Raw genomic sequence first — 25,229 nt, forward strand, 5'->3', positions numbered from 1 at the left:
CGTGTTATGATCTAAAAATGGTTTAATAGGCTGTGGTAGTCACAATTCCATGGAATTTAATTAATTTTTAGTAAAGGCTATTAGCTTAAGTATACATTTTTTTCATGTCTCTAAAGCTTTCATGTAAATAAATTTTTTCCAAAAAGTTTTTTTTAGAACTTATATCCTGATTGGAAGGTTAAAAATATATTCATGATTAATCTAGGAGGAATTGTAGGTATCAGTATACTTTATTGGCAAGACATGCTACTGAGGCTACAGGGATGTTGCATAATCTACATAAGCTTTACTGACAGAGAGGGCTGAATTTGTCTGAATACTGTCCCCACTGGCAACACTTTTCCATTGAATACTGTTTTGAACATGATTTATCATCTATAAAGAGATCACAGGAGCCACCCAGTTGTTCCCAATAAGACTGGACATATTTACTATTTATAAAAGTGGCTTCAAACAAGATCGAACATGTGTCTTATTCTACTGGGAAAATATGATGGACATTGTTTGTTTGAATAACTGTGAGGGCTAATTTGGAAGTCTTGTTTTTGTTTCCGGGTAAATTTTTTAAAATCCAAAAGGAAGATGTTGTCAGCAATTTAGATCGTGCTTTTATTTCACTAACTGAACAAAACTTAAGACTTCTTAGTGTTGCACATACAGGGCAAGCAGTAAATACTGACTGAATGAATGAATCACTTGAAACGAATCTTACAATGAATAATTTTGCTTTTATATGAGTTATAGAAATAACTGGAATCTCCAGTTGAAACACATAATGTAATGCCTGTTAAAAAAAGAAATGTCCAGAGAAGGAGAAACTATCCCCAGCTTTAGGTTCAAAAATATGACATCCCTCCCACATATATCCCAATATTTAGCAGTTGCTGCAGGTGATTCTATGACTTTTCAAATACAAAAGGAAATTAAATCTCATGGTTTATTTGGAATGAGAGTAACTGGCAATAGATCAATCTCAGTTGTGTATTTCACATAATTCATGTTAATAGAACTACATGAAATTGATATATTATTTAAATTGTATTTTTAAATGCAAAATTATATATTAAATATGTATTCATTTTGACTGTAGGCATATTGGTTATCATAAGTGTTTTATATTTGAATCCTTAAGATATGATTCAAAGAATTCCACTTTACTACTCAGGGTGCTAGCAAACTATAGTATGGATCATTTTATTCAAGATTTATTCATAAATCCGACAATATCTTCTCACAGTACTATAGAAAATCATCAGAAGAACATTTGACACAGTGGTATAATTGAATACTCCTGAAAAAAGGCCCTAGCTTTTGAACAAAGGAAGAAAATATAAGGAGGAAAGTTCAATATTTCTAGAATAAGAGAACAAAAATTTTTGTCAGGTCACAAGAAGAAAAATTGAAAATCTTTTACTCTAATGATCCCCATGATGGGCATGGTAATAAAAAGGTTTTGTCAAGATTAGAAAACAAAAAAATCATGTGGACAGCCTTGAACGTATCCCATGAGCTCCCAGAGAGAGAAAGAAGAGTCAATCCATCTAAATCTTTATGGCGCCTGTTCAGTGATCCGCCGCTGTCTTCTTCAGATGCACATGGGCCCCTCTAGGGAAGCAGTTTCTAGTCTTGCCTGCTCCAGGTCTCTTAGTCAGGGATGCCTTATGGAAATCCAGAAGATTCCTTGTGGAATCTTCCTTCTGTCTCTGGCAAGTGATAACATTTTTAAATACTGTAAATTCTACAGCTTCTCAATCTCAGATAAATTCTATCTATATCTGTTTATATATGCCTGTCTTATCAAACTCAGAGTCTATTTCATCAGTTCTGCAAAGTGCTGTGTTCATTTGGGAACCAGAAACTCCAGCCTATATTCCAGAAGAGGTCACACTCTTCATAATGAGATTATCTTGGTGAAATGATTGATGTGGACTCATATTTTAAATGATGGAAGACTTCTGAAAATAAATTATTTGTCTCATCTATTTTTCTAACAATTTTATTACTATTTTATTATTTTGCACATTGAGATCAAAGACTTGCTATTGTTTAGTTTATAGCTCATTCTATTATGATTTAGTAGATACATAGAATAATAAAATCTATGACAGTAATCCTTGGAATCCAAGGGTCAAGAAAGAAGTGGTTTTCCATATCGCGTATGTCAAATTTGACTCAACAAATAACAAAATATTTCCAATAGTTTGATAATGATCTTTAAAATAGCTAGATGTTTGAAATTATCACATAAGAGTTAAAAATTACAATAAACCCAAAGTCATTGTATCAGTAGGTAGAATGTTATAAATAGGAAATAGTATAGTAAAAATTGAAAATAGGTATAATTTCCATCCACCAAAAAATTGAATAGTTTTAGAGACCTGTGTGTAAAATTAAAAGAATATATCCATATAAATGACAATTTTGGAAAAAGACACGGGGTAGAGAGAGAGAAAGAGAGTTCTAAACATATGTATTTCAATGTCCATGTGCCTTGAAGAGGTCATGAAAGGTGACTATACCCTTTGGACTTCAGAGGAATGCTCAACATCTAAGGTTTGACTTAAAGGTGAAATAGCAGGACATGACTAGCAACTGCATGATCTCAGCATAGGACATGATGGTAGTTTCCTTCATAAATATTCCTTAGGACAGATGTGTCTGTTGTTTCTCTTCTCTACAGGTTCCCAAATATAACTCAGTCTTCTCGGCAGGGCCCCAAACACAACTGAGAATCTTCCCTTTCCAACAATAGCAGAGTAGAGCACTAGCTGGACCCTAGTCAGCATTCGCTCTGTCCTGAAGTATTACGAGATATATTCCAGCTGATACTTGCTTTTTTTTTTTTTTTTTCCTAACATAGAACTATTTCAGTGATCATGGTTTTCATTTAACAGGTTAATTCAGCATTTATTCAATACAGATGCATGCACAGGCATAGTCACTGCTTAAGTGCACATCATAAATCTCTTATCACACTCACATTTTGTATTGGGTTATATACGCTCATCCATGTTGTCTTATTCAATGTTCCCAAATACCCTACAATGGATCTATAAAAGGCTAAATAATGTTTCTGAATTATATGTCAAAAGATAAGTGAAATCAGGATCCAGACCGTAGTATACAGACTCCAAGCCTAATGTTCTTTCCACTAAGGAGCACAGTCCATATTCTGAAGCTATGTCTTTATACCAAAAGTGCTTTGTATGTTAATTCATTCTAGATATCATTTAATGGCTTTACAACATTTTTCCTGGAAATCTCTCTGTCCTATTTTACCTTCTGAAAAAGATAGATTCACTTATTTGCATAAAGCAGTCATTATCCCATGCCCCATCAAAATTATTTAGCTTCTGTGTGTATAAGATTCTGCACAACTTATGCTATGTATGAGAGTTACAAATCAAACTCCAGTTGTTTGCTAAGAATAACTGCGCTGCACTTGCATAGAGCAAACAACACCAATGTTGTTCATTGGCATATATCTAAACCCCTGGAAAATCATGTCAAAGGCAAGAAAAGTTCTAAGGAGATGAAAAAATTAAATTTAAGGCAACAGACATTTGCTTCCTTTCAATGTTTTTTGTTGTGGTAAACTACACATAACACAAAATGGCGACATTTTTTAGTCACTTATCCTAATGCAATGTGGTATGCTAGGAAGTGTGGATAGACAAAGGCAAAATTGGCATGCTTCTTCTCAAGAATAATATGGTTTATTCATATAATATAGAAATATAAATAATGACTACATTAATCAAAATGGATATATAAATATAACTATCAGGCAAATGTAGGAGCTATCCTGGGTATCCTGAATACCTTATCTCTAATCTCCAAATTAATCATGTATAGTAATCATTGGTTTTCCCATTTTACAGATTATGAAATAGAGACTAAGACAGAATAAATTACTTTTCCAAAGTCACGACTATTAACTCTTTCCATTAAGCCATGCTCATTTTCTCATATAAATATAGTTATTGGAAGTCATGACTTGATTGAGGTAGCCCACAAATAATGTATCAGAATGGATCATGGAGAAAGAGAAGACAAAAGAAATTGGAAAAAATAAAAAAAGCTTTAGCCTTCACATTTCAATATAGTATTTCATTGTTGATTATTCTAGTCTTCAGCCCTACTCTCCAATACTTTCTCTCTTTTGCCTATTGAGAACCACCATTTTTAATATTCCTGAAGAGAATGTGTTACAAATGTGAGTGATGAAAAATGTTGAGGCAACATAAAGATTGAGAAGTACAGCTATATACAAAATGCTGTATACTTAAGGAAGATTGGACAGAGAACAACTAATTCTAAAAATCAAATCTATTTCCATGAGAAGTTCAACTTGCCTGGCTCTTAAGTGAACTTGGGGAAGCCTGAGGTGTTAATATTATTGACTGTATTTACAAACAGCCATCAAGTGCTTTAAATAAAAGACTGTTCTCTTGGGTTTGCCAGCCCTATCAATCAGGTGCATTTAGTAGTCAATCAAACCGTCACCTGGAGAGAGTGGCTCACCAGTGTTTGCAGGACTGAGGGGACATGAACAATAATGAACCATTTTGACAGGCATAATGCTGTTGCTCAATTTCTTTTCATGACGATATTAGAGGGAACTGAGCATTTTGAGTGCGTAAAGGCTGTGTTAGTAAAACCATAAGTAAAACTGTAAATGCTCAGCTAGCAGAGGAAATGTCACATACAAGGCATCATAAATATTTATTCACATAAGGAATGCATGAATAAATGCATTAGAACAGATGTTAACTGAGTGCCATAACTGTGTATGGCACTGACACTGACACACAGACACACACATATATATTATGTGTAATATACATACAATTTATCATTATATAAAATTTATAATAATATATATAATTTACAATTATATATATATATCAGATGGCTTTTAAAAGTTGTTTATATGACATGTTTCCATTTACTTTAATTTCCTGAGGTTTGCATGTACAACTTCTGCATAGGGAAGGGCTGGGACCATCAAGCCCTCATCTCTTAATACCTAAGTTACTCCTGCTACAGATGAATGCTTCACAAACTAAGAATGACAGTCTCCTGTGGGTCTTTTGCAAGCACGGGTGTGCCGATGGCAAAGCCTGCCCGTCAGTACATTTCGGTGGACTCCAGGGCCTGTGCATGTCTTTGTGTGCCTGCACATTCCCAGCAGGAAGGGCTTTTATTTTTCTCCCAAGAATAGCCCATGGATCTTGTCGCCATTATAACAGTTTCTTTACAATTCTCATGCAGTGCAACTCCTTGGTTATCATTAGATTCAGAGGAAAAATTAGGAAATCACTTTTTTTCATAGAAAAGCATAAGAAATTTGAGTGGTTAAGTGGGGAAATACAGTGAGAAAAAGTTGAAGAAGGAAAATAAGCAAGAGTCAAGAAATGCATATACAAGAAACAGTGAATGTGGTGAGTAAATTATTATAAATAAAAATTATAACTGGTAGTAGAGATCAGAAAAGGATGAGAAATAAGCTAAAATATTAAAATGTTTAATCAAGCTGTGCATATTTCGAGAAATATTTAGTTAGCAAAATGGGATGCATGTGTTTTAAAAGATGGCTAACAGGTGTCTCTGTGAAGGAAGGACATTACTCTTAGGAGAAAACAATTCCCACTGTACTGTCACCTGGAGAAGGGTGCAGTTCTCTTGTATGTGTCAGGTGAACAAAAATGAGGCAAAAAAAGGTCCATACTTCTCGGCATAACAATTGAGTTTCTGTGGAACAATCTGGAAGATGTTGAAAAGATGCAAACAAGAAAAAAATGGCCCAAAGAATGAGGGAGAGGGGACTCCTTTGAAATACAATGGCAGTTTAACTCTCCTATGACACAGATTAATGAAGAATTTGGAATATTTAATTTCCTGTTTCAAGTTGACTCCTTTCCGCATGGCTCATAATTAACCCCCACATTTCCTCAATCTTCAGAAAATTCCCCTAGGATCCTGTGTTAGCAGTGTTTCGGGCAATGAAGGAGTGGGGACTCTGTTCTCCAGCAGAAATAGAGAGAAAGCAGCAGCCCTTAGAGCTAAAATTGGGAGTTAGCACCTGGCAAGCAGAGGAGAAGCTTCTTCCTCGCCTCTTCTGTCCATATCAGGGACCTTCAGGAAACCAGGGAGGGCACCTTTTTCCCCTCATTTCATGAGATGGGATCTTGAGCCATTTGTCTGGATTTTAAAGGAAAAGCTTATCACAAAAATTGGAAGAGTTAGGTGCATAAGACCAAAGAAAAAGGAAAATGAGAGAGAGAGAGGAAAAACAATAGAAAAACTAAATATTCTTAAAACTACAATTTCATTATTCTTTTCTGATTCAGATATTCAACCTGTCTAAATTCAATATGTGCAAGACAGGAAAATTTTTGAAAAATGAAATAATTATGGTAATAACATAAAATGAGAGTTAATATTAGAAACTGGTGTTATTTTGTAAAACACTCTCCCCAAATCATATTTTATTTCTATAAAAATAAATAGTGTTGTCTTCTGTCTGTCACAAAGTGCACTAATCATTATGGAAGATCCAAAGCTGAGTAATGGAAGTTCTTAAGGAGTTTGCATTCTAGGAATTCATTTTCCAATTATATACATATAAAACAGATTTTTGTTTCCCAGGAATAGTTTTCTTTGTGACCTTGAAACTCATTAACGATTTTTTTTTATGATGCCTCCAATACCTAGTTTTATAACAGCGATTGTATACTAATTTTCTGGCAATCATTTGAGAACAATCGTAAATTAGAAGGTTACATGGCTGACAGAAATAGAAAAATAAAAAAGATGTTTATAGAAGACCAAAGATCAGGCACATGTCATACAGTATAATAAAAATAACATTAATTATAAAAAAATCAAAGCCACAATAAGAATAAATCATTCTTTTTCTACAGAACTTTTACAAATTTAATTTTGTAGTCAGTTAGATAATACATCCACTCAATAAAGATAATTAGGATCATATTTCCACGTGTAAGGCACTATGTGGGACCCGGTGTGGAGTGCAGCGAAAACGTGTTCATGCTCATGCCTTAAAGGAGCTCTCAGAGTAGGGAAGAAATAATACTCGAGAGAAAGGAGTATTTGCTATGTTTTATGAGGTCTACAAGAAAGGAGGTCGAAGATCAGAGAGGTTAATTCTGAAAAAGAGTACAGGGAACCAACCACTGTAGTAGAGGTTTGCCTGGGAAGGGTACGCCAGGATAGAAAGTAACAGCCTAAGCAAAAAAATAATGCACAAGTCATGCTTGGCTGAGATATAGAGGTTTGCTGGGAGGGAGATAGGTTAGATAGATAGACAGATAGATAGATAGATATATAGATAGATAGATAGATAGATAGTTATGATATTATCCTAAAGCAGTCTAGATTTGATTACGGAAAAAAAATCTATGGAAGTCAATAGGATCACATACCTTTTATCCAGGGACAGGGGAAGAAACAGCCCCTTAGAATAAATTTAAAGAGATGGGGGAAAAATTGAACTTCTTGGTGACTGCTTTCCATAGATGATGCCTAATCAGGTTTAAAGACTAAACAAGACAATTGTAATATTTCCTGTCATCCATCTATTCACTATTCAACCATTGATTATCATAAAGCTAATATGTTTATCAGGATATTGGCTAAAGACTCGAGACACCAATATATTAATTCCTGGCATTTTCCTCAATAGTTACTATTGAGGTGCAAGATACACTTAATAAAGTTACAAAAGAAGAAGATAAATCTATTTTTTTAGCAGGAAGAAGTTGTGTAAAACATGTTACAATTAACCAACACTGATTCTTATCATTTTGATGTGGAAAGATATTACTATTATTTTATAGTCAATGAGATTATTTTTTTTTACCTTCCTGGTAATAGCTGGTCAATTTTGTTGCAGAAAGTTGATATTTGTGAAAAAGCAGATCCAATTGGTTTCATTTCTTTGCTTCACAGCTTTAAGTTTAATTTATGTATCATAAAATTCACTTAAGTGTCCAATTCAAGCTGATTCAATTACATGGATCCATTTAAGGCTGCAATGAACAGTTTGACTGACATAGAACACTAATCTATAACTTTGTTTTATTAGAATTATACTCATAGCAATGAAACTTGATAGATATTATTAAATCTCTTCATGCCATTAGGACATGATGATCTCCTTGCTCCTGTGTAGTAATCTGAGATCTATAATGCCTATAAAGTACTTTGACACTTCTTAGTGATAGTAAAATTATTTTTCAGACATGCAATCTCAATGGAGTATCAGAGAAAACTACCTTTGGCTTTGTCTGATCCCCCAAACATCAACAATTAATACAATTTTTATGTTTCATTTAATCAATATGAAAAATGTCCTTTTCCTGTTTAGTATTGGCACTAAAACTGTAAAATGGCTACACAGAAAGCATTGTGCTCTCTCTGGATCATGGATTTGGGGTTAAGAGGAATGAAAGTGGTCCTGGGGAGCCTGCCTTACACCTGCCTGGGCAGTGCATTGTGCTGTGAAGGTGTTTTATCTGTTTGCAAAAGTTTAGGTATCAGCCTTGTATGTGTCTGCACATAAAAATAACCTAACCAGAGTGACTTTACTGCCAGCCTTTTGTCCAGCAATCTTTTGCTTGTGACTTTCATCTTGTGTGCTTGTCACATGACCAAAGATAGCTGCTGTACTTTCAATGTTTACATATGTGTTTAAATCTAGAAAATGGGAAGCCCAAGGGAGAAAGCATTATCATCTACACAGACATATCAAAACTTTCCTAGAAAACCCCAGTTGTCTTTTCTTTATACCTCACAGCCAGAACTATGTCACAGTACCTAAAAGGAGGCTGAGAAATTTAGCTTTTTAACTATGTTGCTACACTGAACATAATCAGAGTTCTGATAGGATCAGCAAAATGAAAAATTGATATTGAGTGGACAACCACTAGTGTTTCCTATAGTTCATTGATTCTTTATATTGTAAATGCTATACAAAATGGACTGTTTGTGTTATTAATCCCCATACACTCTGCTGCAGTTCAGGAATTCTGTAGAATTCTTCCCTAAAGAAGACAAAGTAAGATAATGTTTCTTTCAGTAAATTGACGATATGACACAGTTTTGAATTAACGCATTCCATTTTCTCTAAGAGGAGCAAATTCTTTAGCATTGGGGTTACTAAATATTTTTGTCTATTATGCAATCACTTGTAGGAAAACTATCTTAAAATGTGTCTGTAATTTATTTGTGTATGCAATTATTATTGTGATTGTCATTATATCAATTAGGAATGGGCTATGGAGGAGAAAAATTGACAAAACATATTCTACTGTGGAATATTCTTTAACTTCTGTAGATATTGTGGATCATAATTTAAATATTTTAATGTTTTAGCTATTAATAAATATAAAATATTGCTTTTTGGAAAAGAAAACTATTTTCAAGTAGATTTTCATACGGAATTATGTCAAATTAATATTAAAATCCATAAAACCTTTAAAGATGCATTATATCTTTTACACAAACATACATAGTGATCCTCTACAAACAATTTTTTTGTTAATTGTTGAAATGAAATCAATTTGAAGAGGTTAAATAGAACCGAAACTGTTGATGAACTGAAGTACATCACGCACACCGGGGAAAGAATGTTGAAAACCTTGTTTTCAATTAGAACCTAAGAAAGTCATGGAGGCCTTCCACTGAGTGAATATTTATAGCTGATTGATTTCTGCTATAAGATATTAAGGGAAGGTCATTTTCAAGAATCAAAGCTATTGTTGGTCAAGACCTGTACATCAATGACAATTGTTTCACAGAGGATGCCACTTTATCTCATCTAGAGACAATATTCTGAGCTGAGACAGTCAATTTTGAAGATAAAAGGTTGGTTGTTTTATTGTCTAACATTTCCTTTTAAATCATTATTCCAGATTTCTGATTAGATTTCTCTTATTTTAATGTTTGTAAAAGCTTTCTTTAAAATACCTGTAAAGAAATTTAAGTACATAAAAATTAATAAATGGAACTTGCATTTTAATAAAATTTGTATAGTTATGTGGGCTAAAAAATTCTTTCAAACAAAATTATTTTTTTTCTACTTCAGATAAGACTATTTCAAACTCTTATTTGGTGCACTATGTAATTTCAGAAATTCTTCTCAATCTTAAGGGAAATAGAGGAGAACAAGAGAACTTTACTGTGTACCTACATTTTTTCAAGGATGAGGCAAAGAGCACTGCAATAATTTTCTCATTGGATTTGGGCAGTATCATTCTAAATTTATATAAAAGGAAACAGAAGCATAAAATGTAAGTAACTTCATCAATTTACTATGATAGTAAGTAACATCCTAGGATTTGACCATGAGGTATCCACGAGTCATTTTGGAATAAACTTTAGTATTTTGGAAAAAGAATAAATATGAATTACTACGCTATATTAATTAAACTATAAAATGACTAAATATCTTAATCTGTTCATAGGAAAGTCAAGTAAACAGTTTCTTTATTATATTTACAACAGTGTCTTATGAAAATAAATCATGACATTATTTTTGCCTTTAGAATTGAGAGGCATCCTTAAGTGCAGTGCATTTTATTTGATGTCAAGTGTCCTGTTTCCTGCAGAACGGATGTTATTAATGCAGAAGGATTTGACTGACAGGAGATTTGAAACCCAATGTCGACCCTTTTTTAACATCATGAAGCAGAAACTATTCAAGTGCTAAAATGTACTAGAAGTGTTGAAAAAGGGAATATCTCATATGCTCTTTGCATATAATTGAAATGTAGCCTTTCTAGTCTTATTAGTTTTATGTACCTGAAAATTAAATGTAGTATTTATCAATAGAAATATTTTCAGCTGCTATATTTTCCAATTAAATAGTTATTCTTTAATGAGTAAAAATATATCAAGACTATAAGAAAAATGATTCACAAGTTAAAATATAAGCACGTCAATATTAAACTACATAATTGTCCTAATAGTCTTTATTAGACGTGTGGCAAAAAAACCACTGAGTATGATTTATGCAGACACACAGACACTAGTATTGATGATTGCTGATTTGTACGTTTCATGTTAATTATCATCAAAAGAGCTGGTATCCATGAGACCAGCCCCATGGCATAGTGGTTAAAATTCAACAGGCTCTGCTTCAGCGGCCCAGGTTCATGGGTTCGGATCCCAGATGCAGACCTACACCACTCATCAGCCATGCTGTGGTGGTGATCCACATATGAAACAGAGGAAGATTGGCACAGAAGTTAGCTCAGGGCTAATCTTCCTCGAGCAAAAAAAAAAAAGAAAAAGATGAAGAAGGGCAGGACTGGTGGTGTAGTGGTTAAGTTCATGCACTCTGCTTCGGTGGCCCAGGGTTCACAGGTTCAGATCCCAGGCGTTGACTGATGCACCGCTCATCAAGCCATGCTGTGGCAGCATCCCATATACAAAATAGAGGAAGATGGGCACAGATGTTAGCTCAGAGCTAATCTTCCTCAGCAAAAAGAGGAGCGCTGACAATGGACGTTAGCTCAGAGCCAGTCTTCCTCACAAAAAGAAAAATAAAAGAGGAAGATTGACAGATGTTAGCTCAGGGCCAGTCTGCCTCAGCAAAAAAAAAAAAAAAAAAAAAAAAGAGAGCCAGTATCCACCATTGTTGGCATTGTAAACAATTGTAAATAAAGCTTAACTAGGATTTTGTAAACCAGCATATCACTCTGTTTTCCCTGCCATCAGGTTTTAATCCAGGTTTTCAGGTTTCCAGAGATGCCCATGAGGAGGATTCGACATATTTGTGTGAAAAAGGCACAGGCATAACATGACATGTATGCACTAGATAAAATAACGTGAAACAATTCATAAGTTATTAACTATGAAATAGCTAGCAGAGAGAATCATCAAATGCGTATAAATGCCATGACCATTAAGAGATTTGCATTCTCAATTAAAAACTGCACACCTGCCTCTTGTGTAATCCCCCATTCTGTTTCTAAGACCCTGGAAAGACACATGGTGGATTTGCGGCTTTGTCTTTGACCTAAGTCAAACAAAGCAGTTCCTTTTTATAGCAACTCGATCATTCAGCTTCTGCTGTCATCACCTGACAGAAATTCTGTAGTTTCTAAAGAGGCACAGAAACCTTGAACATTGATTTATTTTTAACGCAGTTGACCCTATATTAACTGGACTAGGATTGAGATTAGTGTTAATAAACAACCATGAGTCCAGATTTCTCTTGACTTTGGTTCTCTGCCCACTTGGTAAGGCTTTTTCAGTCAGCAGCCTTCCTCAAAATGCCTTGCTTGGGTTAGATGTTTTCATGAACATTGAAATGGTTCCTTCACTTAATAAATCTAAATGGATTTTCTTGAAGAATTAAAATCAGTATGTTCAAATAGAGTTATCCTCATTACACCTACATTAACGTGCTTTTTTACATGATTCTGGCCAAATATATTATGTCTTCTGTATTTTATTTCATCTCCTTTAGTTTATTCTTTCATAGTCTGCATCTTTCAAATGGTAGTTAACGTTAAAATATCGCTTTTTAATGGGCATTCCTCTTCTGTTGTTACACATTAAGTGAACATCATGAAATAGTTACCTCAGCAAAACTTATTTAAAACAATAAATTATTCACAAGATTTATGTTTCATCATACTGATTTATGGAATTTCAGTGTAAAACAATACAGACTTTATTAAACCAATTATGTACAATACAGTAACTCAAGAGTCATGTAATGCATTTCTCTGGGTACTACGATTCATAGATGGCTTATATAAGAAGAAGTAAGGTCTCATTGGCATCTTAACATGGGAAATCATGGTGAGTACCAAAATGTACCTTTTAACATAATGGAAACAAGGCGATCCTAACCATAAGCTCTGATCTTAACCATAAGCACTCACAACCCTATTTGGGCACAGATTTATTATATTTGTTTATTATTATAATTGGTCTTCATGGAAAGTAACTGGAAACATTCTGAAATAGAGTCATGGCAAATGAGAGGATAGAATAAAAGTGATACTATTCAAACGTACCTTTATAAGTAACTGCTATCCCAACACTCCTCATACGATATCCCATCCATGGCAACCGATTCTTTAATTATCACTACGTTTCTTTATTTTAAGCACAATTTCAACTAAATTCATTCTGAGGATGTTTAATTACATAGTAATATGTCTTTAAGCATAAATTTCCAAAAAGATCTTAGCTTTGGAGAGAATAATGAGCATTTTGTTTTATAATCCCTCTTAGTATTTTCCATAAACAAATAAAAGATTTGCATATTCAAAAAATCTTTATGGTAGGACATGTATCCATGGATTCCCATGACGCCTCAGCCTCTACAATACTGAAATTAAAGCATATCAACACGGCATACATTTCATTCAATAAATCGCTTTGCTTAAAGAAAGGAGCAAAGACATGTAGGAGCAAAGAAAATTTCATAGAACAGTATTTCAATAGCAGCCTATTTATATTCCAGATAAAATTTTGTTGTTTAATGAAGTACTTAATTAACCTATGATATGTATAACCAAATGCAATTTTATTTGACTATTATGTTATTGATATATTTCCTTCACTAAAGCACAAACTACAGCAGAGTCCAACACTGGTCAAATCTTATCCTCAGTGGCCTGCTTTATCTATTCAAAGTATACACAAACACACACACACAGGCACTCACACATCATTCACACAGATACTCAGACACACACACATGCAAAATTGGTATTTGATTTTTTTAACAAGTTCAAGAAGTGTATGGAAATTTTTTTTGTGTGTGTGAGGAAGATCAGCCCCTGAGCTAACATCCATTGCCAGTCCTCCTCTTTTTGCTGAGGAAGACTGGTCCTGGGCTAACATCCATGCCCATATTCCTCCACATTATGTGGGATGCCGCCACAGCATCGCTTGACAAGCGGTGCGTCAGTGCGCGCCCGAGATCCGAACCTGCAAACCCTGGGCCACCAAAGCAGAGCGCACGCACTTAACCGCTTGCGCCACCGGGCTGGCCCCTGGAAATTTTTTAAAAACCCATATAGTATGTCTATATGTTAGCAATATTGTATTAAGTAAATATAATATTTATTTATAAATAAACATCTGGCCACGTAAAGGGACAGTTAATGGACTAAAGCCATGTATGTGCACATGTGTGCACATGTGTGCATGTGTGTGCATGCATGCTTGCCCACATGTGTGTATGTGTGATCCTCAACAAGGTAATTGGAACACAGTCTCCTTGTTTCTTTTCTCTAGGGAGATACATATTTAAAGTGAGAAATATACTTCTTTCACTTATAAAACAACCATGCTTATCAGGAAAAAAGAACAAAACGAACAACATTAATATCAAATAAGTTGTCTTAAGAGTTTAAACTAATTTTAAACCCTCCTACCAGAGTAATAATGTATACACATAGATTTGAACATTTTTGTCCCATAACCTTGATTACTAGGTTAATAAACATTTTTATTTCTAAATATTTAATAATATCTTGGAACTAAAAGAACGTGCATATCTCATACTCATTTCCAGTCACATTATATTACTTATTTTTATTACCTTCCAACTTCTGCCTTTTACTTCACTTAATCATATAACTTAATCTATAACATATAATATATGGATATATATGTGTGTGTTTTTCTCTGCATATTCTTCCTTTATATATCTATATATGTTCTTCATTGTTTTCTTCATAAGTTACGGGAATTAAGAGGTTTTGCAGTATGTCTGCGATATATTCTTGCCCAGTGTACTTATGTGTTGGAGCACACCAGGCAAAGGAAGAAAGTAAGTCACCTGGTCAAATCTTCTTGTAAACAAAATGACAATACTCCTAGTAAACAATCCGGTGGTATTAGCTATTGGGAGTGTGCTGTCTAGAGCATCTTTTCAGTTGGATGTACCTGATTGTCTAAGACAATGGTAAGCCTGGAATCAATAGACTCCCTGAAAATGTGCTATATGCTAAGTATATAAGCTGTATGCTGTGTGCTTGACTTGAAGATCTCACATGTTAATCTGATTCAGAGTGTATCTAATGTGACCAGAGGACCTAGGGAGATGCTGGAACATCCTGGACCTGTCTCTGCTGCATCTGTGTCCCGTGATTATGTATATCCTCGAAATTCTTCGTAAAACTTGAGACATTTCTTACTGAACATTCGGCTACATTAAAAATGGGTTTATATTTAGCCAAGTTTTGTTAACAAATTGTTTGTTAATGGGGCTATGAGCTTCTTGTGGTTTTTAGATTATGCTGCTGTAACATAATCCCATAATGCATTACTGAGTACCCTTCATTCTTATTTTGGCATCACATAATATAATATGATTTGATCGTTTTGGCCAGAAAAAAGAGAGGAAAGAGAGCAGAATTCATATTTTTCCTGAAGAAATGTTTATATTTCTTTGGCTTTATTCTCAATTAATTTCTTTTACATAACACAACACATGAGGGCTGAAGAATCCCCCAATGTAACATAATGTTATATGTATATATATCAACTTTTGTGACAATCAAATTAAAATAAAGTATGGAAAAATTTACACTTTTTGGCAAAGAAGTAAAATTAACATGTACACAAAACAAATAACATACTTGAAAATCTCATTTTATCTAATACTCCATATTTGGAGTGCATAACAGAGTATTACGTAATACTCTGTTTTAAACAGAGAGTATTTATTTAAATGTTACTTAAATATACAAAGATAAGAAACTTTTTACTGGAATGGATATAATTAATGGATGATCAAAATATTAAGGAAAACAGTTAATTTATCTTCAATTATTCAATCACATTGTTTTAGAAAAGCGAGAGCATTTCTAAATGTGCTAAAATAACATCTAATGTAGGAAAGTACACAGTAATAAAAACATGGTTTTCTTTTATTGTAGCGTGCATCTGTGCACAAATTATATACACATGCACTAACCTGTTTTAGGATCTACGGAGAAGTAGGGTTGTCCCTGGAGAATACTGTAAACCACCCGAGCGCTGTTTCCATAGGTAGGGTCATCAGCATCAGTAGCTGTCACCTGTAGAACAGAGGTACCTGTGCATTCAGGAAAACAAATTTTAGTGTGTGATGGCATTTAACACATGATTAATTTGTACATAGAAAAACATTATGCTGAAATATCTATTGAGGGCTATAATGGATGTATCCCACTAAATTTAATTCTTAGATTTATCTATCAAACATATTCCTTGCTTTCTTTCCCTGCCATCAACTGTACTAAATGAGAATACAAAGTAGAATATTTGGTCTCTGATATTTAATATGGCTGTTTATGTGCTGATACCATCGTGAAGGGTCTCTTTTGATAATCACATAATCAGGGTTGGGTTGGATTGCTGCTCAAGAATCAGATTGGTGCTAACTGTTGGGTTAAAGTCAAAGGCATGGTGAGGTATAGTGCATTCTACATGACTGTTCAGAAAACTGGTGGTGGTATGGTTTTTGTTTAGGTAGGAAGGTGGGTGAGTACACATTAAATTATCAACGGCATGAAAACAGTACATTCAAGTCATTTTTCATCATTCTTACCTTTTTTATTTCTTACATGGACTATTGATGAGTCTCCTAACTCATTCCCAAGGTTCAGATGTCATTTCTTTAGGCTCTTATACACAGTACAGATATAATTATTTTCTACAACAGGTAACAGAATGTGCTTATCACACTGGATTTTGAAGATTAAAACGTATTTTAAAGTACTTTACAAACTTTAAAATATTATATTTTGAGGTAGTAAAATTAGCAGATCTATTATGCTAGTTTCTTTATGTTTACATCTTTTAAACTCCATTTGCATAATTAGATATACCTATATCATATTTCAGTCATTCCTAAATGAAAACTGATCTAAATGTAACTTGACAACCATCCATTAAGGGCTATACAACTTCATTGTATAATCAGTGGGTGGAGCTCTCATGAAATGTATCTGATGAATCACCTAATGGTGCATACTTGATATTTTATTCTGCTTAACTAGAAAAATTCTACCTACTAATTCGGGTTATGTATCAAACAAAAATATTTCCACAATCAAGTGAGCCTGTATAAAATTCTGCATTCATTTTGACACTTGACTATGGAAGTACTAGCAATTTTCAGTTTTTAATTTTAGTATTTACTTCAATGATTTAGGTATAACACACCTAGTAAGGGTCTAATAGCTGTTCAACTATAAAGTTTTTACATCCACGCTGAAATTTTGACACAATTTTAAGCAAAACTTGTTCTGTGACTTCAAGGGACCCTAGAAAACAATAGAATTAGTATGCCAAGTTCATCTGACAATCCTTATTAGCAGATCATAAATGTATATGGATTTTAATAACATACGATGATTCTGGCCTCTAAAGAGTATTTTTACATTGAGATTCTAAGCAGAAATATGATTAGTTATTATGCATACTCAGAAGGGGAGGACTGTGTTAAGTCTAAAAGAAATCTCTAATTATGGATAATAAAACACAATGGCAACACCAAATGCTGGTGAGAATGCTGAGAAACTAGGTCATTCATACACCACTGGTGGAAATGTAAGTGTAGAAGATTCTTATAAAACAAAACACACATTTACCATACAGCCCAGCAAATTGTACTCTTGGGCATTCATACCAAAGTAATGAAAATGTAACGTAAAATCTGTTTACAAAGATTCACAGAAACATTTTGTAGTAGCCCCAAACTGGAAACAACCCAGTTGTCTTCAATGGGAAAGTGGTTAAACAAATGATGGTACGTTCATACTATGGAATACTACTCAGCAATAAAAAATAACTGACTATTGATAAATGCAACAACTTGGATGAATCTTCAGGGAATTAACCCATTGGGGAAAAAAGCCAATCCCCAAAGCCAATCTCATATATACTGTATGATCCCATTTATTTAACATTCTTGAAACGGTGACATTTTAGAGATGAATGACAGATTATTAGTTGCCAGAGGTTGGGGAGAGGAAGTGGAGGGAGGTGAGTTTGGTTACTAAAAGGGCAACACGGAGCTGGCCCCGTGGCGTAGTGGTTAAGTGCGCACGCTCCGCTGCTGGCGGCCCAGGTTCAGATCCTGGGCGTGCACCGATGCACCGCTTGTCAGGCCATGCTGAGGCCGCGTCCCACATAAAGTGGAGGAAGATGAGCATGGATGTTAGCTCAGGACCAGTCTTCCCCAGCAAAAAGAGGAGTATTGGCATGGATGTTAGATCAGAGCTGATCTTCCTCACAAAAGATAAAAAAAATAAAAAATAAAAGGGCAACATGAGGAATACTCATATTGTTGGAACTGTTCAGTATTTTGATTATGGTGGTGGACACAAGAACATACACAGGTGACAAATTACATAGAACTAAACACACCATGCACACACATACAAGTCAAACTACAGAAATCTAAATAAGATTGGTCAATTAAATCATTTCAATAACCTGGTTATGATATTGTTTTATAATTTTGCAAGATGTTACCAGTGGGGAAAATGGGGAAAAAATACAAGAGATGTCTCCAAATCATTTCTCACCACAGCATATGAATCTATGATGATCTCAAAATTAAAAGTTTAAAAAAAAAACAAAAATGTCTTCTTGCCTCTATACTAGTCCATTCTTAGATTGTCTTATTTGGGCTTGTGTGTGTCCTATGAGTTTTCTCATTAGAGCACTACACTTTCTGGCTTGATGAAACTTTCCAAAGCTAGTCACATGTAGACCATCTCTTCCACTAATAAGTATAGAATATTAAGTTATAAAATATTGTCATAGGATATTGTTATAGAATATAACTACGAAGTTATAGAATATTAAGTACTTTTTCTGTGATGTCACAACATTTGTTCCATACCCAATATTTATCTCTCCAATTGTTCAGAGATATCAGCAGGTAGATATTTATAAATAAAACTTGGTTTATGAGACATTTTCATTGGTTTTTGGTAATGGAAAAAAATTAAAATCTGTAGCAGGTATCCAGGTCAGGCTCTAAAAATGTAAAAAGCCCATAATGTGGCTAAAACATTATGAAACTGTACACATGAAATCTTTGATCTAAAAGGAAAAATGCTGATGGTACTGGGGATTACTGGGATTCAGAAAAGAGAAAACAGTATAGAAAGCTATAAAATAATGGCCATTGAGAAACCACACTTATAAAATCTCAAGGCTTTGAAACTTGCTCTTGCTGTGCAATAGTGATTTAAGTCTAAATGGTTTTTAATGTCATAAAGTAGTCCCCAAGCAACCATTCCACAGGGCAAGCTGAGAAAGACAGTGCAAGATCACACCTCATTTGCGGTGATAGGCTGAACCACCACATGAAAGAAAACGAGTGCTCTGCTTGGCTTGAGGTGTCTACAAAATCAAGCCTTGCTAAGTGAGAGCTTAGACGCATGAATGGAGTGACAAGTGAAATAAAGAATGAGGAAAAAAGGAGAAAGCAAAGAAAGAAAGGTAGCATAGCGGTGTTGATTGACAAAATGATGTTTAAAGTAGCAGAGGGAAGTGAGCAGAGCAGAAAAAGGTTTCAGGGGAGAAAAAGAAAACATAATAACTCTCTACCCTGGTCAAAAAGTGTGGTCGTTAACACTACGCACATCTCTGTCCGGTAGGTCTCACAGGTATTGGGCAATTCTATTTGTGTGTGAAGGGAGGGGCGGCAAATTACCTCTGTCACTGTACTTTGTGGTGGCATCTGAAGGTATCAGGCTGCCACTTTGAGCACACACATTGCTGATTGAATATGCACACATATATGCACAGCAAGCCTGACCAAATTGCAACCTGCTGGGAATACAGCAGGGGTAAAGAGAAATAGCAGGGATGGAAAATAAATCCCTTGCTCAATTGTTCAAGGATTTCTCACCAAAGAGAATTGGCAGGGAAGTTTCAGGCCAAAATATATACATACTTATCTTACTTTCTTATGTATTTGAAGCCCAGATGGGAAAATTATAAGAACCATTGGCGTATTGGGACGTGCTTTTACATTAGAAAAAAATACTTTTTTTCATAAAAAATATATAAATAATCAAAAAATCAGAACTCTTAAACGTGTTTGTTATGGGTCGAATTATTTCCCCTCAAGGTTCATATGTTGAACTTCTAAACTCCAATACTTCAAGAGGTGACATACTTATTTGGAAATAGGGTCACTGTAGATGTAATTTATTAAGAAGAGGTCATACTGGAGTAGTGTGGGCCTCTACTCTAATATGACTGGTCTCCTTATAAAAATGGGAAATCTGGAGACAGATAGACAGACAGACATACACACACACACACACACATACAGGGAGTACTTTATGTGAAAATGAAGGCAGAGGTTGAGGTCATACTTCTACAAGCCAAAGAAAGTCAACAATTGCCAGTAAACCACTAGAAGCTAGAGGAGAAGCTTGGAACAGATCCTTCGCCAATGCCTTCAGAGGGAGCATGGGCCTGCTGCAACCTCGACCTCAGACTTTCAGCTTCAAGAACAGTGAGACGATAAATTTCTGTTGTTTAAGCTACCCAGTTTGTGGTACTTTGGTACAGCAGACCGAGAAAACTAATACAGTGTGTTACAGTTGCAAGGAAAAGATATGACGTTTATTCTCAGAATATACAGTTGTTCTTTAATTGAATCTGGAAAAGAGTCTGAAGTTACAAGTCAAGAAAAAAAATGATGGATAATTTCCTATGCTATTTGATGCCAGATACATCATAAGCAAGATGAAATCAAAGTTCATTTCACAAGTAGATAAAATTAAATTAAGTAGAAATTAATGTATTTGATTTTTTTGACTATTAGGCACTACTGGAGATCTACCTGTTGGCACTTTTAAGTAAATTAATGAATGATATTGGTTTTGCAAGACAGAATTTTTTTTATGGTTAAAAGTTTAAGTGAAAAAAAGTCAGTATTTGTATATCTATGTCTGAGAAAAATTTCCCACATTAGGCAATTCAAATCCTTTATTCATGCTATATGCCCTAATTGCATACATAGTAGAAAAGAGAAAATTATTAACCTCTACAGTGCTAGATTTGCAAATGAAAATATATAAAGTGATGCCTAAAAGTCCATTATTCCACTAGAATATTAAAACAAGAATCTAATTTTCGCTGGAAATTATTATATGGATTTGTCAATAGATATTAAACGCACAATTTTCCCTACATAATTGGCTTCCAATCAAAGAAAACTTTAGAAAGCGCTATATAACCTTTCTTAATTTTTACAACTGTTTCCATTAAAAACAATAACCACAGAAACATTTCCTTTTAAAATTTCATCGGCTATTTAGTGTACAATATTTTCATGTTAAATATTTCCTATGGCGCACACTTAGCTATTCCCATGCTAGGGATTAGCGCCTCTCAGCTGATGTTTTAGACAAATCTGAAAAGATTTAAGTATATAAAAAAGCTTGCAAGATATCTTTCCTACAATAAAACTTAAGTCTTGTTTCCTTTGGGGATTGCCTTGTGTCATTCTTTTCATTTGCTTTCTTTTTGTATGACTGCTTTATAAATAGCACACATTTTGTAAAGTTACATATCAGTAAGAAGCAGAGTGGACTTTTTTGAATGTCTCTAAAGACCAATTTGAAATATTTAATAAGACATTTTAATACCAAACAAATATTCTCTGAGATTGCAAATCATTATGCATGACTTTTCAGGGTTCATAGCTCTGTTAAAATCTCAAGTGAATCAAAGTTGAGAAAGAACTTTGAGTAAAAATAAGCTGAAGATTTACGAAAGCAGAGAATATCTCTCTGAAGGAATCTGTTAGGGCTTAATTCTCAGAATATTTTCCCAGAGACTGTGAAAAAGCAATAGTTGTCAAGAAACTTAAACTTCATTCTACACAGGAGAACTGTAATTTCACCAACCAAGCAGTAACACGGGATTCCAGTCATTGTGTAATTTCATAAAGCTTTGAGTATTCACCCAAGAGTCATTGGATCAAAAGAAAAAATCCTCTGTAAGAATACTTATGAAACATCTGAGTACCAAAACAAAAATCACTATTCTAACTGTATATTTTAAATCATGGCTATTGTTCATTTCTGTGTACTTTCAAGTAGATTCATTTTTTTTTGTGAGGATGATCAGCCCTGAGTTAACATCCATGCCAATCCTCCTCTTTTTGCTGAGGAAGACTGGCCCTGGGCTAACATCTGTGCCCATCTTCCTCCACTTTTATATGGGATGCTGCCACAGCATGGCCTGACTAGCGGTGCATTGGTGCCTGCCCGGGGATCCGAACCCGGGCCGCCAGCAGTGGAGTGCTCGCACTTAACTGCTACCCCACAGGGTCGACCCCATCAATTAGATTCTTTTAACCGAACTATCTAATGTGAAATTTCATCTTACTCAAGTAAATTTTATACTATATTCCTTAAATAGAACAAAATAATTAAGCAAATAACACGTATCTAGTGCCAATGATGTAGGACTCCCTCAGCTAGTTGCCATTTAATTTAATAATGAGATTAATCTATTGAGAAAATTATATTTAATGCCATTTTACATGGGGGCATTCAGGTTCAAAAATGCTATATAGTTGACAATTGGAGAAGGCAGAATTCAAGCCTGGTCTTGTCTGTTTTGATATGTGACATTCTTTCCCATATATTCATCACTCCAGCCAGTTATGATCTGTATAATGTACTTTAATAATTACAATATCTTCTGCCTTTTTCTTGTGTTTCCTTGCTGGTATGTAATGGCAGTCCAGATGCATCTGCTTGGGGAGAAGCAGCATTATATTTCACCCCCCATAGCTAAAGGCCAAGTCAGTAAATACATCCTGTCAAATGAAGGTGGGTGGTATAATACTTAAGGGGAAGCAGTCTCTGGGGACTGACAACACCATTGTGCTCTTCTGCAGCCTTACAGAATGCTCACAATTCTCTTGTACAGAGAAAATGGTTACAGTAAAAAGTGACTGGCCTGATCTTATTCTCACCAGCCTTATATATTTCTAAATACATTTGCATTTGCTCTTAGATTAATTTCCTACCCTGTTCTGCTCTGTTAGCGGGAACTAACACCTTCCATTGACATTGATTAGCACTCCTTATCAACTGAAAAATGGTAGGTGCTAGAAGGAAATTGAAAAACAGAAAAAAAGGCATCTCTCTCTCTCTGTCTTTCTCTTTCTCCCTCCCTCTTTCTGCTTTGAGTGGTGTCTCTGGCAGTGACTACATTTCTTCATTGGTTGAAGCTTCCTCTCAGCTGCCCCCCTTCCGTGGTCCATGCAATAAATCCCAGCTCCCGCGTCAGGTAACAGTACTCTCCTAGCCTTAGGGATGCTAAACTCCTTCACTGGTTGCCTCAGAATCCACTATTTGGCTTTTCCGTTCTCCTCCCATTTTTGTAATTTGTTCCATATACTTAGTCCCTTCTATTGAATGAACTGGCAGTGGACTTGGTTTTCCTGATTAAACTCTGTCTCATACAGAAGGTATTAACAGGTTTCTTCCCAACTATCCTTCACCTATTTTCTGAAAAATGACTATACTTTACCAAATATAAAGGTTAGATTCTGTACTTGATTCTCTGAAAAATGACTATACTTTACCAAATATAAAGGTTCGATTCTGTACTTGATTCTAATATAGTTAGTATTTTAAAATGAGAATCTAGGTGTTCTCTACATTCAATAACTTGAAATTATTTAACATAATAGAATCTGACAAATATATCATTTGGAGAGTTGGTTTCATTGTATAAAAATAAAATGAGACTTCAGAAGAGAATTTTTTTTAATATGGAGGAAAATTCATATAAACATAGTGTATAGATATATATCTATCAATATAGACATATAGTGTTAAACACTTCAATACGTCTTAAAGTATTCTCCACCATTTATTTTCCTAGTTTAGCATATGTGGTAAAGTCCATTACCTTGTTGCTGATTTTATATCAATTTCTTATCAAAAATTAGAATTTGGCTCTATAAATTGCTTTAATTTTCACTCTTTGAAAAGGTTCCATTTGAAAAATAAAAGTTAACAAGTTCAGCATTATCCTGAATAATGCAATATTATTTCAGCTGAATGTTTATACGACAATAACAACAAAAGCAGAAACAAAACCAAAACCAAATAAACAAGGAAACAACTACTCTAAAACAGGATATCATGAACAGAAATATTTTGTCCTTGCTTGCTCACAAAAGTTGTCAATAATATTTCAGAAGAGTTTAATAAAAATATATATTCATAATATATACAGTATGTATTTTATATACATCATATTTACGTAAATATATATGTATATGTACATACTACACACACACTAATTGACATTCAATCATTGAGGAAATAACTCCAATTTATTTTTTACCAGTTAGCTGGAAAAACTGATTTATAAAATATGATAATAGCACAATCTATATATTTTAAGGTAACCAAAACCAAAATAAAATAAAACAAAACAATATAGATATAAAATTGAAAGCCTGTTTACTTCTTAGTTTCCATGTATACTCGCACCAGATCCATTATTCAAATGTAGCAACTCTTTCTTTGTCCTCCTACTTGTTCTTTTATCACAATTGAAAAATATTCATTAATACAACATAAAGTTGAAAAATGTACTGCATCTATATTACCTCCAAATACCTCTCTTGATCATGCAATTTTAATTGCACTATTAATTTTAAGTATGCTAGTATTAACTTTTATCACTATAGATAAAATGATTAAATCCCTATATCTTGTTTAATTAATTTCAGGCAGCAAATACTGTGCCCTAATGATTTCTGAGGAAATATATATAATTTAACATCTTTTCACTCCTTGATTTTTGTCAGTTATGTATTTGAGGTTCTTGTGGAATACAACATTATATTATGTTCTTCCTCTACAAAAACATGACTTTTATACTTTTACTATGATTTGATTTTGACAGACTGAATATACAGTGGACAATAGCCAGACCCTATGTGAAAATAGAATTCTGCCCCACCGTCTGCAACAACCAGCCCAAGAAACCAGCTCATTATCTACAATAACCAGCCCAAGAGCCAGGCTACTATCTCTAAGTCAGACTTGTAGGAAGTCAAATCACTCTCACGAGCAACAATCCAAAAAGCCAACAGTAACATTTAGTCTCAAATGGCCAGGACTTGATTAATAACTTTTAGTTTCCCTAATTTTTCTCCCCACTTCCAGCTCAAGACCCAT

The 25,229-nt window shown here is 34.3% G+C and overlaps 1 protein-coding gene across 2 annotated transcripts in view; it reads right to left on the reverse strand.

Annotated features, from left to right (window-relative positions):
* The window catches only part of CDH18 (cadherin 18), a 466,620-nt gene that overhangs the window by 191,620 nt on the left and 249,771 nt on the right, over positions 1-25,229 (reverse strand). For both annotated transcript variants that reach the window (XM_004422693.2, XM_087443160.1), the window contains exon 4: positions 15,974-16,093. In XM_004422693.2, the coding sequence (XP_004422750.1) occupies positions 15,974-16,093 (120 nt within the window). The remainder of the gene's footprint in view (positions 1-15,973; positions 16,094-25,229) is intronic.

Source organism: Ceratotherium simum, chromosome 18 (assembly GCF_057802395.1).
Source record: "Ceratotherium simum simum isolate JZ-2026a chromosome 18, ASM5780239v1, whole genome shotgun sequence".
Lineage (NCBI taxonomy): Eukaryota > Metazoa > Chordata > Mammalia > Perissodactyla > Rhinocerotidae > Ceratotherium > Ceratotherium simum.